Genomic DNA, 10,492 nt, shown 5'->3' with positions numbered 1-10,492 from the left:
GCTGCAGGTACCCGCCAGCCTCCCTCACCACCAGTTACAGGGTGCTAGCCCCAGGGTGGCTGCAACCATATGTTTATTCAAAATGTGCAAAGCTGAACATGCAGGAGTCAATTTAACTTAGGGAGATCTGCCTGTGGCTCCAAGGTGGCCACGCTAGGATGTTCTGCTTGGCTAAGAAGCACCTGGGCCACTCAGACCAGCCCTTGGGTCTGAAGATCCCTTGGCATGGGGTGCTCACTGGAGACTCCTCACCTAGAAGCCAGAATATCTTGCTAAAGAATAAAGCAAAAATCGTAGTGGGCCTGGGGGTGAGGAGTGGGTAACAGAAACTATCACACCCTCTGGGGCTCCTTGGGGGTTGGGTGGAATGTGACAAAGGAAGGCTGGTGGGGGGGGGGAGAATGGACTCAAAGACCACTGGCCTGTGAGGAAGGGTCGTCTAGTTCTTGGGAGGTGGTGGTGGAGCATAGAGGAGCCCTAGGGGATCCCAGAGTCTGGCACAGAGATGCCCAGGGGATGTGAACTGGATTAACCATGGCCAGACACAGTGGGAAGCCTGAGTCACAGCATTTCTGCCACCAGGGTTAGTGGTCAGGCTGTGGGCAGGGCCCAGACCGCATCACCAGCCTGAGCTGAGGCTCAGCCTGGCTAGGCCTTGGCACTTTCTGGCCCTAGGCGGCCTGAAGTAGCTGAGACATTCTTTTAAGGGGGCCCAAGGGGACCTGGGACCTCTGGAACTCTTGGACAGAGGGCAAGGGCAGTTTCCACGGGGGATTCTCCTGGGAAGGCTAAGTCATGTGAAGCAGCAGAATAAGCAGGGGGTAGGGAATGCAGTCATCACTATTGTGAGGAGGGAGGCTGGAACGTCACTGCCACAGGTTACCGGCCGCTGCCCCATTGTCATTCTCGTGGAACTTGTGCAGGTGATCAGCAAACCTGTGGGGCACAGAAACCTTTGCTGTGACCAAGTGTAAAAAGGAGAGAAGTGTGTGTGTGTGTCGGGGTCGGGGAGGTGGGAGGCATAGAGGTATCCAGGGATCATGCACCATGTGATGGGGTGGGGGCTGAGAAGAGTGGGCATGGTGGCGGGCTGCAGGGTGGACCAGAGTTAGGGGCAATGGTGGAGGGCTGGGGAACAGAGAGCAGGGGAGGAGTTCCGTGGTGCTGCGGGGCTCAGGGAGGGGCCGTGGTGGGGCTCAGGGGGTGCCCTCACTTCTTGGCGCAGAAGGTGGCACAGTCCCTCTCCACGCTCTCGCTCCATGCCAGCTTGTAGAGAACCTGGCCAGGCAGAGATACCATGAGCTGCCTGTCCTGCAGTCCACCTGCAGCCCCTGGGAAGGCTCTCATGGCCTGGGCCCCAGGGCGGGTGGGCCTCAGAGATGCTCCTGTGCCTGCCTATCTCAAAGATGGTCAGACAGGCCTGGATGGATGTGCCATCCCTAACATTTTTGGGTGTACCATTAGCAGGGCCAGGGCACACTGGGCCCTGGGGTCAGACTGGGAGCTCAGGCTAGCCATATAGGGGCCATCTTGACTGCGGCCTCGCTGGAGGTGGAGGTCTCTGAGGCTGGAGCCCTCCAGAGGCAATCCCTGTACTCTCCTCTCTCCCCCGTGGGCATGTAGGCATCACTAGGCTGCAGTATGTGCTGTGCCCACTAACAGGAATGCCCCTCTGCACCCGAGGAGATGCATTTCAAAATGTCCCTTCTTTCTACAGCCCAGCTGGCTGTTTCTTAGTAGAATTAGTAAGACCCTTTTTCCTGTCTTTCTCAGACTCCCAACAGCAGCCCTTCCCTCTATCAAGCCCGTCCAGGACAAGGCCCTGGATGGAGTAGGCCAGGCTTCTTCCACAGAAGGCAGAGCTGCTGCTCCAGCCAGAGGGCCCCATGGGTGGGCTGAGGCCCTCGAAGGGGAAAGAAGTGGCCAAGAGCAGATGGTGGGGCTTGGGGATGGCCTGGGTGCCAGGTCACTGGGGTGCCAGGGTCCCTTCTCCCCCCGGAGGTCAGGGGCGCATGGTGAGTACACCCCTGACGGCCTGTCTGGACACTCACCAGGAAGACTAAGCAATGCAGGAACAGTGTATAGAAGAAGCCAAAGGTGCGTGCCATTTTGTTGGAGAGAACCAGCCGTCCCTGAGGAGCAAGCAAGGTGTGGGGTAGGGATGGGACTGGCCTCACCCACTCTTGCAGGGCTGCCCTGGGCTCCTGCAGAAAAGGCCCCAGGGCAGCTAGGGCAGGGCTGGGAGGCCACTGTACAGGCTGGGGATTTGGGCCACAGGAATTCTAAGGAATTGTGCCTGCCTGCAACAGGATTCCAGAATCTACCATGAATGGTGCTCTGAAAGGAGCTGTCCCAGAGGGGAAGGGACCCTGTTCTGGGTCACACAGCTTCTCTTGGGAGGTCATGTGAGGGCTCAGTGGGGTCCCTGGGGCTTCTCCATGCTGAGCTGGATGGCAGGTGGTGAGGTGGCCTGTCAGGGTTAGTGTCTCTGGAGGCCTAGAGACAGAGCTCAGGCCTGTCCCAAGTGGGCACAGGGGAGGGGTCTCACCATACTGAGTGTGGCCTTGTCCCAGGGGCTTAGGCTCAGGTACTTCCGCTGCCATTCCTGAAGATGGAGGGATAAAGAGTATAGGACCCCAAAGGACCCCACAGGCCCGGGCTCACTGCAAAAAGGGACCCTGCAATGCTGTTTCTGCAGAATGTTGGGGGCTGCCAGGAGCTTCCCTGATGCCTAGTCCTGCTCTGCATGACATCCCAGGCTCCACCCAGGGACATCTGCCTCTTGCTCCCTGTGGTGGCCCATTCTACCCATGGGAGGGTCTTTATGGGTAGGGTTTCTGTGGCCTGAGAGGTGGGGGAGGGGAGTAACAAGGAAGGAGGGAGGCTACTGCAGGTCACCTGACACTGGGAATTCTTTGCTTGTCTGCCTGCGCTCCCAGAGTGTAAACCTGGGGTTAGTCCATTCACTGTTACCACTCTCACAGAGCCATCAGGAAGGTGTTCCTAGGACTCTGGTCCTGCCTAGGGGAGAGCCTAGGCCTTCATGGAACCTCAGTGGGCGTGCAGGCTGCCCTGGTGGTCTGGTGTGTGCAGTGTGGTGTGAGCCTGGGCCTGCGTGAATGGACCAGGGTGGCTGGAGTGGCAAGTGAGCAGGGCTGAGGCCAGGGCAGTGGGTGACTTCTCCAGGCATCCCTGCCCTTCCTGCCCTGAGGCCAGGCTCACACACCCACCCGCTTGCTGAAGGAGGAGAAGGGGTCGAGGCGCTCCTCATACTGGGACGAGTACCGCAGCTCCGTGTCATCGCTGCCACCACCCTGGGTGGGGAGAAAGGAGGTGAGACCCAGCCACGGGGGCCCCACAGAAAGGCCTGGGCTGAGGAACGGTGGGCTGGCAGGATCATGAGGGAGCCTCAGCAGCACAAGGAAGGCGGGGAAGGGGGCCCACAGCGATGGTGCATGTGGCTGGGGACATGTGTCCAGGGGCACTGCCTCCCTCAGAGGTCTCCCACAAGGTCAGGGCCTCAGTGCCTCTGGACAGGTAGAGGGAATTAAAGCCCAGACAGGGGCTGGGATGTATAAGACAGACAGTGCTGGACCCCACACAAGGAGGTGGGTTTGGGGGCTCGCTGGGAGTGTGTGGGGTGGCTGTGGGGAGCAGACAGACACTCACCTGAAAGACCAGAGAAACCCCAGCCAGCCACCCGGGTGTGTTACTGGTTTGCACAGAGTATGGGCGCCCCCTGGTGGCCATAGGAGGGCTCCAGAGGGTGGAATTGGGGCTAGAGGCTGAGGGTCAAGTCTCAGGGAGACCCTCAACCAGAAGCGTCACGGCCCCGCCCTTTTACCGCTTATTCTGTCTCTACAGTCACAGAAGGGTTTCCCCGTGCGAGGTGGTACGCTGTGAGGCCTGGGGGCTGAGATAAGTCAGGGGCAGCCCTCCTGGGCCCAGAACAAAGTGAGTAGTTTTCTGTCTGTCCTGTTCTCTTGATTCTTATTTTGGGATGTCTGCTATGGTTTTTCAACAAATGTAAGTTTGTGTCCCCTGCCTCTTGGTGTACCTCAACCCTTCTGGCTGACTCTGATGAATGAACCCTCTACCAGAGTCCCACTGTTGGCGGGGGGGGCGGGGGGGCGGGGGGGGGATCTCCCCAGCTTAGGGCAGACACCTGGCAGGCAGGCGGGGGGGAAGGGAGGGGCCAGGTTGCCTGGCGCTGCTGAGCAGGTCCCTGCCCCATCCTTCCCGCCTTGGAGTGCTGGGACCACCTCTTTTCCAGCCTGGTACTCCTGGGGCTGAAACTGGGAGGGCACTTACCCGGCCACGGTAGCTCTGTAGGAACTTGATTTTCTCGAAGAGCTTGATGTTGTCAGCGCGCAGGCTGTCCAGCTCACTCTGCAGGGCTTGGGTAGTGTGCTGCGCCAGGCGGTTCTCCTGTGGGCAGGCAGGGGGCGTGAGTGAGAGGGCCGGCAGGCAGGGCCAGGGGTAGGAGGGGTGGCGGCAGAGGCCTCCATGCTGGCACAGGTACTGCTCTGCTACCTGGAGTCTCTTCTTTGCCTGGGACCATCTCTTTGACTTACTGAGACCCTGTTCTCAGCGTTTAAAAAATTATTATTGAGATAGAATTCATGTAACATAAACATCACCGTTTATAAGTTTACAATTCAGTTTTTTGTTTTTTTTTTGTTTTAGTATCTTCACAATTCCATCCCTATGAATTCCAGAGCATCTCATCTCTGCAGTAAGAAACTCACCTGTCAGCAGTCACTCCCCATCCCCGGCCACCACCATTCTACTTTCTGTCTCAGTGGATTTCCCTGCTCTGGACATTTCATGTAAATGGAATCATAAACTATGTGATTTTGATGTCTGCCAATCTAGGGGCAAGGTGAAAAGGGATCTCATTTTTCAACTTATTCAAATCCTTAAGTAGGCTTTTTTTTCACATTGTTAAGAATTCAAACAGTACTAAAAAGGACATAGTAGTATGGCAATGCCCCCCAAAATGAAACATAGAATTACCAAATGATCCACCAACTCTATTTCTGGGATACACCCCAAAGAACTGAAAGCAGGGACTTGAGGTATTTGTTCACCCACATTCCTAGCAGCATCCTTCACAGTAGCCAAGGGGAGGTGAGTAATCAAAGGATTCATGGACAGATGAATGGATAAGCAAATATGGTCTATCCATACAATGGAAGAGGATTCAGCTAAAAAAGGAGAAAATTCTGACACACACTGCCACATGGAGGAAGCTTGAGGACAGTATGGTAATTGAAGTAAGTCAGTCACAAAAAAACAAATACTGTGTGATTCCACTCATGAGGTATGTAGTCATTCAAAGAGAGAGAAAGTAGAATGGGGTGGGGGAGAGGGGAGTAGGGGAGTTAAGTGTTTAATGGGTATAGAGTTTCAGTTTGGGATGATGAAGAGTTCTAGAGATGGATGGTGGTGAGTGTATTTAATGCCACTGAACTGTACACTTAAAAGTGGTTAAGATGGTAAATTTTATGTTATGTGTGCTTTGCCTCAAATTTTAAAATATGCATGATAAAAAAATCTAGATTTTTAAAGCAAAAGGTGGAATACTTAACACTTACTTTTTTCTCTCCCACTTAATTTATCTTGAAGGCCTTCTTTTAAGGGCCGCATAGCATTCCAGTGCGGCTGTCCGCAGTCCCAGGTGGGCATGTGGGTGCCCCCAGTCCACTGCCTGCACAGGCAGCTGTGAGGGGAGCATCCCCGACCGTTCCTCATTTGAAGCCTCATGAGCCTGGATCACAGAAGGTCCCACTGGCTCGGGCCCAGCCTTGTCACTGGACCAGCACTGGGCCTGGCCTGCAGTGGGTGCTCAGCAAATGTCTGCCTTCCCTGGTCTGAGCCTGGAAACCCCATGGGGGGAGCTGTGAGTTTGGAGAAGAAGGGTCTAGAAATTCTATCATCAGCTCAAGCAGTGGCTCTTGGAGAAGAGTGGAAACCTTCCCAGCTCTCGTTCCTCCTGGGAGAATGATCCAGGGGTGGGGGGGCTTGGCTCTGTGGGATGGGGGGTCTGCTAAGTCCCCAAGGCCAGGATGGTGCCACCTCTGGGTGCTCCCCTGGTCTGTCACTGGGCCCTCTGCACTCTGGATCCAGTGGGGACACTCTGGAGGCTTTAAAAGAAACAGTGTGCTCCTGCTTTTTTGACCCTGTCCCTGACCCTCTCTTGTCCCTTGTTCCCTCTCTTCTTCCAGGACCGCCACCACCCTGCTGGCACTACAGTCACCATCTCTGGACCAATAACGCCCTCGTGATGGCACCTCACATTAAAAGCCCAAACGCAACTGCCCTTTTCTCATGGTGCCCCTCTGGGAAGTCTACCAGTCAGGCGCTTAGCAGCCAGCCAGCTCTCTCGGACCCCAAAGAGCCCCTCGATGTCTCTAGACTGTTCATCTTTATCGATCTCAAAGACCCTCCTCTCTCCAACCTGCCCCTGCTTCTTCAAGTCCCCAATGTGATTTACATGCTTCTTCCTGGATGATGGCAGCCCCACCCCAGTCATCTTCCCAGGCCAGGCTTCTGTCCTCAATGGGCTGTCCAAGGGCTCCTTCTCACCCTCCACCCTGGCAGTGTGTTGCCCTGCTTAAACCCTTTGTAGGTGCCCCAGCTGGCCCTAAGGCACCCGCCTGGTGGTTCTGTCTTCTTACTGCAGCCCTGAGTGACCTGTACTCCCTTCTGGCTTGCTGTGCCCCTGTCTCTGCTCACGCAGCCTCCTCTACCTTGGATGCCTGATTCCTTTTTCAAAGCCCAGTATGGCACAGCCTCCTCCAGAAAACCCTCCCTGACTACACAAAACTGATCTAATTCCACTGCAATTTATGGTCTCTGACACATCTTTCTCTCCCAAGTCTGAGTGTCCCCCACTGTGTCTTCAGGTCTAAGGAGTGTTGGGGAGGGAAGCACGTGACTCACAGCCTCCAGCTCCTGGTTCCGGGCCCGGAAGCGCTCCCTCTGGCTGGAGATGATGGAGAGCAGTGAGTCTACCTGGCCCTCAGGGAGGGTGCCAGTGGTTGGTGCTGAGTGTCCTAGGAGGTAGGGGAGAGTGGTTTGGGGTGGCGAGAGTCAGAGCCTAGCAGTGGGCCCTCAGGTTGGGTGGTCCCTGCCTCGAGGGAGCTCTGGCCAAGTGCCACAGGGTGGAAGGGTGTCTTCTGAGCACACAGTGCTGAGAGGCTGGGGAAGGGCTGCCTGGGGAACAGAGAGGGGTCGGATATGAGAATAGGGGCCCTGGGAAGGGAGGTGCTGCCCACACTGTCTGAAGGCTGGGCCCCAAAGCCCCCACCCTATTACTCTGCACTTGGATCAAAGTCTGTCAGACTGGGCCCCCAGCTCCAGGGGAAGCAAGGGAGCACTGAGGGCCTGGGGAAGCCATACTGCCTCCCCAGGTTCTGGCCTCCGCACTGGGGCAGGCCACCCCCTGCAGCGCCAGGAGCTCTCTGGCTGCATTTCCATGCCCAGGCCTCCCTGGGGAGCAGACCACCACCCACCCTCTACAGGCCACTGGCAGGGACAAAGGGGGTCAAGGCCTCAAGGAGGCGTGTTGGGCTAAGGCCTAGAAAGGCAAGTGGGGAGCTTACTCCTCTAATGTTGTTACTGTGTTGCTGAAATGGGGGGCCCTCACTTTTTTTGGGGGAGGGGGCATGCTCTTTGGGGACCAGGGCTCTGTCTGCACCACCTCTTCTCCCTGCCTTGCTCCCAACTGGCCCATGGCTGCGCTGGTGGGTCAGGTCGGCCCCTCCTCACCATAGAACAGGGCAGTGGCCTCCTTGATGGGCTCTGGGATCTTCTCCAGGCCATGCTCGGCTGCACCCTGCAGTGAGAGGAAGAGGTAGGGGAGGCACCTTCACACATGGCATTGAACACATCCTTTCAAGGTGCCAAGCAAATGGGGGGCAAGGAGCAGTTGGGGTGGTCTGGTGGCAGGGGCAGGCATAGTGATGGCCACAGGAGGGCCTGGAGAGGCTGCCCTAAATGGGCCACCAAAGCGAAGGCAAGGCCCCCGAGGCCAGAGCCCAGCAATGGGGCTTTCACCCAGCTACTCAGCCCCGATGGACAACAGAGGCTGGTGACCCCATGCTGCTAGCCAGCCCGCTGTGTGCCCTGGGCCAGTCCAGCTTCTCCCCCCGAGCCCCGTTTTTTCACTTATAATATGAGAGGGGTGATGGGATGGCCTCCAAGGGCTCTTTGGGCTCCAGCCTCCCCTGATCTTGAGGCGTCAGGTCTTCTTGCTGCAAGATTGGTGGTAATCCTGGCCTTGCTTCTTCCCAGGGCTCCCAGGGCAGATGCCCAAGCCAGTGCCTGAACTTAGGGGGCTTGGTGCCAGTTTGAGTAAGCCTGCCTCTCTGCTTGGTGGCCTGGCATCCTCAACTGGGCCTTCAGGTGAAGTGAGAAGGCGAAACCCAGAGAAATGGCTCTGAGCAGGTGGTGAGGGGGGAGGGAGTAGAGGGTGGGCTCACCTCGGCATCTGGCCGCTGGATGGACTGGATGGTGCTGAGATCTTGTTCCAGGTGGGCAATTAGCTCCCTCTGCTCAGCCACTGTGGCCATGGCCTCGGTGACGTGGACCTGCAGCTCCGCACAGTGCCCTGTGGCCAGAGGAAGACGTGGTCATCAGAGGGAGCCTGGTGGGGCCCGGGCGCCTTTCCTCCCTCTGCCTCTCCAACCAGCAGCCAGTAGGCGGGACTGCCTGGGAGCTTCAGTAAAGTGCTGTCTGCTCGCTCCCTACCTTCCATTGCCTGCAGGATCACCATCAGCGGCCAGCAGGGCCAGCAGCACTCCTGGGCCTGAGAACTCTCTCTGCCCATGAAATTCCCTGCGTAGGGGAAGGAGTGCAGGCAAAGGACTTAGGAGAAACAGGTTGACCCTGGCTCTGCCATGACCAGGTGGGTGAGCCTGGCCAGTCCTCCCCTCTTTCCAGGCCTCGCTTTGCCTCTGTCAAGCAGGGAAAGGAGGTGAACACATGAGCCCCAATTTTCCTCCAGGGCTCCTTCCCTGGGTCAATCACCAGAGAAGGCCTCGGTGGCAGCAGAGCTAGAGAAAAGTATGGGGGTGTAGTGGGGAGCGGGAAGGACTCCTTCAGACCCAGTAGGGGGTGGGGGGTGAGGGGTCCCACCTCTGGAGCTAACGCCAGTGGCCTCTCACCCAATAGCCTCCAGTACAGTGGTGAGGATGGGGTGGACCCCCAGGAATTCTGTCCCTCTTCTCTATCCAAGTGCTGGCTGTCTTTACCCCAAAGCAAATCCAAAATAATTCTGTGCAGAGATGTTCCTGCCCTTTTGGAAGGTGGGAGATGTTGGGGTGGTCTGCCAGCCCAGTCCCCGTGGGAACCTTCAGCAACTACTGGCAGAGAGGACACTGGTGCCTGGGAGCTGGGCAGATCCAAGTTTGAATTCTGGCCCTGCTCCTGGTTGTCTGTGTGACTCTGGACAGCTGAGTCACTTGGTCTGGGCCTCATTTGTAAAATGGTGACGACAAACTTTTCCCAGGTCCCCAGAGCCGGAGGTCCAAGCCCTGAGGCACAGGATGCTGTCCTTCTGGGAGGACAGCATGGCCACCAGGGGGCACTGAAGCCTCAGAAATGCCTGAAGGTCCCAGGCTGTGCGTAGCAAGACGGGCTCTGAGCTTTCTGGTGGACTCACCCCTCACTGTGCACCCTGCTGACCTGCTGGCCAACCCAGGCCTGGCTGGGCTCGATCCTCTGGCCAGGGCTGGGGCAGCCGGCTTCACCCCTACCTGCTCCATCTCCTAGGTGCCTGCTGTATGCCTAGCCCTTTACACACCTCCCAATAGTCCAGTCAGTCAGAACAGATGATTCCCATTTTACAGAACAACTGAGGCTTCCCAGCCTGAGGCCAGACCCAGGGTGTCCACCCCAGCTATGTCTGAACACTGCCCCACACCAGCAGAAGGCCCCGCTGGTTCAGAACCTGAATAGATTCCTTCCTTCAGGTATTACCGACCCCTCTTTGTTTTGGCAGAAGTGAGGGAGGGGTCTGAGGTGGGGCTGGGGGATGACGTTGGACCCAAGGGTAGGGCCGAGTCAAGGAGGGAGGCCTGTGGGTGGCAGGGTTGGGGTCTGGCCTACAACCTGCAGGCCCTGGGCGGCCTACAAGAGCTTAAAGCAGATCCCATGGGTGAGAGGCCCCGAAGAACCCCAAATGCCATCATGACCCGCTGGCCTCGGGGTGGAGTCCTTGGTGCCAGGCCTGCAGGATGGGACTGACAAGCAGGGTCACCTTGCTGCACCATACATGCTTAGGAGGTGAAGTGGACAGAAGTTGTGGTGAGATGTGGGAGAAGGACCTTGGGAGGGGACGGGGTCAGTTCCGGTCACTGGGTATCCATAAGGACAGCCACAAACAGGAACACTTCCAAAAGTGGTGTTGGGACTGATCCCATGGGCATAGGTAGATAGACTCCAATATATGGTGTTGGGACTGATCCCATGGTGGTAGGTAGATAGA

General features: G+C 57.2%; 1 protein-coding gene across 2 annotated transcripts in view; it reads right to left on the bottom strand.

Annotated features, from left to right (window-relative positions):
- Positions 1–56: 56 nt before the first annotated feature.
- CUX1 (cut like homeobox 1) overlaps positions 57–10,492 on the bottom strand; it is a 362,525-nt gene continuing 352,089 nt past the window's right edge. For both annotated transcript variants that reach the window (XM_090276820.1, XM_090276821.1), the window contains exons 15-23: positions 8,487–8,614; positions 7,774–7,840; positions 6,946–7,058; positions 4,312–4,428; positions 3,231–3,314; positions 2,549–2,605; positions 2,052–2,132; positions 1,214–1,278; positions 57–936 (exon numbers count right to left, since the gene is read on the bottom strand). In XM_090276820.1, the coding sequence (XP_090132946.1) occupies positions 867–936; positions 1,214–1,278; positions 2,052–2,132; positions 2,549–2,605; positions 3,231–3,314; positions 4,312–4,428; positions 6,946–7,058; positions 7,774–7,840; positions 8,487–8,614 (782 nt within the window). In that variant the 3' untranslated portion in view covers positions 57–866. The remainder of the gene's footprint in view (positions 937–1,213; positions 1,279–2,051; positions 2,133–2,548; positions 2,606–3,230; positions 3,315–4,311; positions 4,429–6,945; positions 7,059–7,773; positions 7,841–8,486; positions 8,615–10,492) is intronic.

Source organism: Furipterus horrens, unplaced genomic scaffold (genome assembly GCF_987537825.1).
Source record: "Furipterus horrens unplaced genomic scaffold, mFurHor1.1.pri manual_scaffold_5, whole genome shotgun sequence".
Classification (NCBI taxonomy): Eukaryota; Metazoa; Chordata; class Mammalia; order Chiroptera; family Furipteridae; genus Furipterus; species Furipterus horrens.
Note: the sequence above shows the minus strand (reverse complement) of the source record. Positions and strands in the feature narration are given on the sequence as shown.